This window comes from Oncorhynchus kisutch, linkage group LG21 (assembly GCF_002021735.2).
Source record: "Oncorhynchus kisutch isolate 150728-3 linkage group LG21, Okis_V2, whole genome shotgun sequence".
NCBI lineage: Eukaryota > Metazoa > Chordata > Actinopteri > Salmoniformes > Salmonidae > Oncorhynchus > Oncorhynchus kisutch.
The window spans coordinates 24,138,668-24,143,406 of NC_034194.2; the positions used below are offsets into that span (position 1 = coordinate 24,138,668).

The window sequence follows — 4,739 nt, forward strand, 5'->3', positions numbered from 1 at the left end:
CAAGCGAGTAGTGACTGCTCTCTCTCTCCTCAGTGCCAGGGCTGGAGCCGAGATGACTGTGCTGTAACTGTTACCCCATTTTACACATAAATGGCCAATACCTGTATTCAATCTCCATTGAATCCATTCATTTGAGTTAATTTCATCACTTAAAAACAGACTGTTCTGGTGGTGGAAGTCAATAGTCATAAAACACCACAGAACTGTTATGATTATCATTCTAGAGCTTATGAAAACCTATTTAGGATTTACAGTCATGTTTACAGTAGAGCCCAACCAATATATCGGTTCACAGATAATGACCTTTAAAGCGCTATATCGGCATCGTCCGATAACTCCACCTATAAGTGAAAAGGAGAATCTCATGCTTATCTGAATGTTTGCGGCCATTTTCATGATGTGTCATTGAAATGAGGAAATCAACAGTTGAAGCATAGTTATTGGAAAATTGCTATTTTGGATGGCAATTTATGAGAATTCAGTGTGGAAGAAAGACACTTTTTAATTTAGCTGGTGTAAACAGTATATTGGTACCGGTAAGTTTTTAATCTGTTTTGGATCCCAAAAAACATATTGGTCAGGCTGTGGTTTACAGTGGTGCTCTGTTTGTTTTGGTCTCCCAGGAGGTGAAAGTGAAGAAAGTCAAGTCCAAGAAGGAGAGGAGGGATAAGAAGATGTTTTCTTCTCAGGATGACGAGCACTTCCTACTGACAGGGGTCACACTGGCTGACCGCAGAGGGTGAGATTGATCATATACTGTACTACCATCATGACATATAACAAAGTGCAGGCACGTATTTGTATGTCATACTTTTGCTACCTCGCCCCACTATAACTCTTATTTCCCCAATTAGCTACAAGGTGCAATAGGACTGGCCCCATAGAACATTTAGTTGGGCTCAGAGGGAGAGGGCGAGGTGAGCACTCTGTCTTCCCTCCTTCAGTGAGATGAATGTCCTGTCTCATTTGACCTCTCTGAGAAGGTGAGGCCTACAGTAAGCTCTGCTGGCGCTGCTGCTCTCCCAAAACCACCTAATCCTGGCTAGAGCCTCCTGAACACAGACATGCAGACAGACATGCAGACAGACATGCAGACAGACAGACAGACATGCAGACAGACAGACAGACAAAGAGAGAGACAGACAAAGAGAGAGAGAGTCAGATAGCGAGACAGACAGTCTGGCTCACGTCAACATCCTGTCTCCACAGGGTGTGGAATGTATGGAGGGTAAATCATCATTCAGTGGCAGAAGCACAATACCTCTGGTATCCCTATACAATGCCCTTCTCAATGGGGAACGCACCACACTCCTACTTTAATGTCCTACCGATGCAGTAGGGGAAGTGAGGGGGAGGGGAAGAAAATATGTCTCTAAAGGAGTAGGTGTGGGGGCTTAGGATGCCCCGTTGTCATGCATACTTCTACTGGATAAGCAGAGCTGTAAATATAAAGTAGGGGTAAAAATGTCTACTTTACCATCCCACACCTTCATGTCCTAGTATCCTGCATGTTCTACACGCTTAGAAAAAAGGGTTCCAAAAGGGTTCTTCGGCTGTCCCAATAGGATAACCTTTTTTGGTTCCAGGTTGAACACTTTTGTCTTCCATGTAGAACCCTCTGTGTAAAGGGTTCTACCTGGAACCAAAAATAGTTCTTCAAAGGGTTCCCCTATGGGGACAGCCAAAGAACCCTTTTAGGTTCTAGATAGCACTTTTTTCCTAAATTGTGTTTAGGATGTGGGCAGGGGAGTACCCATGCGTACATGTACACAACTACATTGGACTTCAAGGAACAATGATACATGTATTGTAGTATGTTCTTACTGATTTTGTACTCATAGTCCTCTTCATCCTCCCCTCTCTCTGTCTTTGATCAAGGTCCCACAAGAAGAACAAGGAGGAAGGGAAGGAGAAGAACAAGCCAATCACAGAGAAGGGCAACTGCTTCTGGGACAGCGTCACCATGACGATGAGGCAGATCACGCCCACCAGGAAACTGGACAAGCTGGAGGGCTGGGAGCCGCCGCAGTTGCCCGACCAAACCGAGACACCCACCGAGGAGGCAATGGAGGCTCAGAGTGGGACCAGGGACTCGCCTGTGTCCTTCCCCCAGGCCCTGGGGCTCCCGCTGGGGCTTCCCTCCTGGACAGGTCTGGGTCTAGAGGAAGACTCGTCGCACTACGCCAACCTGTCAGAATCGCGGGATTCCACGGCCGTCAGGTGGACAGCCCGCGCCAAAGGCAAGCTGGCCGGAATCAGGAGGCGGAGCCGAGGGAGTGTTTCGGAGACATGGGAGGGGTTTAAATAAAAGCTTTACCCCTTACCTGCCAGCAATCCCTGCCCCTCACCTCATTCATCAAATTAAGAGGAGGGAAAAAGACATGCCTGTCTGTCTCTGTGCTGCATAAAGAACTGATTTTGTATCCTCCATTGACATTCTGAGTGCAGTCCTGACTTTTCCGTACAGCATAGACGAACACAGCCCATATATCCCTGACTGTTCACTCCACAACATAGCAGAAGAACTTACAAAGCAGACAAGGTCACTAAAATCTATTATTATTGACTTTGTGTTGAAACTGTGTTTTAATGTTGCAGAGACATTGAGCCTGGGAACACGTTATGCTAGGTTGATCTGAGTGGACTGGTTTGGCAGTGTAGAGAAAAGGGTCACCATCTTGAAAAGGATGTCATAGATAAGAGGTTGGAAAGTAAAAAAGCAAACACATGAAGGCCTTACCTTAAACTGTGTATCCACTGGCCTTTGACCCTTTTATATTATCAAGCCAAGAGAATGATTTCCAAAGGAGATTTTGTATTGTAACATAGGCATTCATGTTTTATGCTAGAGTGTAGTTTGAGAACAAGACCAACTATGCTACTGTAGGCCTTATTTAATGATACGTTTTCCATGTTGTTTGCCCTCCCTGGCCCTGCAGTAAATGTCTACTGGGAGAGGAATGTGTCAGAAGTCTTAGCTCCTAATAAGCATAGCTAAAAGGCTTAAAATGCTTTGTCCAATAATGTGTAATAAGCCTTCCAGGCTCTGAACCATAAGTGCAAATGTGTGTTAGCGAATATAGGCTGCTGAATCTGGAGTATTGTTAATCAATGATATGATCTAAATGTTGTTACAAGCCCAGCAGATGGCGCTCCGTTGGAGTGTCATGAATACTGTACATTCAAATCTAATGATAAGAAACATTTTCCATGCAATAAGAGGACTGAGCGCCATTTTCTGCATGCAGTCTGTGTGCTGTTTCCCCGATTAGACAAAAAGCCGTGATGTGCCTTTCTCTACAGTATGTGTTGTGGCATGCTGCTCTGCTCACCATATTGGAATAGACTACTACTAGACCAAGCTCACCATGAGGATCAAATAATGTGATGGGCAATCCCAGCATGCATCACTGCTGCACCCCTCCCTGGTTTTGACTAAATGGTTTTCAGCTACGGACAAATTTGACTTTTTGTAGCAGGCTAGGAGAACTCACACAGCAGGTTAGGATAATTAGGTTAAGGTTAGGAAAAGGGTTAGGGTTAGCTAAAATGCAAAAACTCCTGGCACGACTAGAACATAGAACTATAACATACAACTAGAACATACGACTAGAACATTCAACTAGAACATACGACTAGAAAATACAACTAGAACATACAACTAGAAAATATACCATCTAGTATACCATCTAGCCACACCCCTCCCTTCTCATGCATGGCCATGAGAAACTTCCTGTATTCCAGTATTCATGGTTTCCAACAATTTTGCCAGCAGCCGAGGTGCTTTTGGGACTGTGACAGAAACGAATTCAACAGACATTGTTAACATGAGATCTGCTGTTGTATGTGCCTGTGTAAATGTGTGTTGGTGCTTTAATAGGATAGCAGTGAGTTATTGAAGAATCATTTTATTTCATTTTCATAACAGATTGTTTTGTGTGTGATTGCAATTGTATATTTTAATTCCAAACAGAATCAGGCTTTCCACTTGTAGGTGGTTCGACTTGGACAATCCTTTCATTTAAATATGTGCCTTTATTTTCAAATCTACTTAGTCCCTTCTTCCACAGCCACGTTTGTGCAGATATGGGTTCCTTGCCACGATGGCTGTTAGAGCTTCTGTATTTACTAAAAAGAAGGGTCACATTTGTTCAGAAGAATAAAGACCTGCCCTGCCTGGATTGTTTGGATCTGCTTATTTCATCAAGGTGTCATTGTGTTCACTCCTAGGTAAATGCATGGTCAGATTTACTGTGTCGGACTTCAACAACAGAATAGTTTACAATGTGGAGAAACATGCAAGAACACTCTCCTTCATACAGCCTAGCCGCTTGCTAGCCAACTAGCTTACATAGGCTGTCATGACTGTTTAGGACTCCTGTTATGAATGCTCTATGCATGGCCTTAACCTCAGATGGAGGGTTCATGTGAATGTTGCCGAACATACTCTGCTCAGTCTCCTGTGCTGCTGTGATCGGCATGGGTGTTAAGGCTCTATGTCATATTGTAGTGGATTTTAAAAGGACAAAGGTCAGATGATTCCCATAGCAACCACAGCCATGAATGCCATGAATTAGTTCGCTTCCATCACAGGAAATTAATGATTATACCAACAAGAGTAGCCAACTATAAGTTACATCTCAGTTGGAATGTTAAAGCAATATTACAACCCCCCCATAAAGTCATGTTCACATTTCATTACTGTCTACTTGAAAGTCCTGACAAAAGGTGTATCATAA

The 4,739-nt window shown here is 43.7% G+C and overlaps 1 protein-coding gene across 1 annotated transcript in view; it reads left to right on the forward strand.

The window, feature by feature from the left end:
• si:ch211-225h24.2 (testis development-related protein) overlaps positions 1 to 4,190 on the forward strand; it is a 40,476-nt gene extending 36,286 nt beyond the window's left edge. Inside the window, exons 3-4 of the mRNA XM_031800335.1 lie at positions 624 to 739; positions 1,879 to 4,190. Coding sequence (XP_031656195.1) covers positions 624 to 739; positions 1,879 to 2,308 — 546 coding nt within the window. The 3' untranslated portion in view covers positions 2,309 to 4,190. The remainder of the gene's footprint in view (positions 1 to 623; positions 740 to 1,878) is intronic.
• Positions 4,191 to 4,739: the final 549 nt, after the last annotated feature.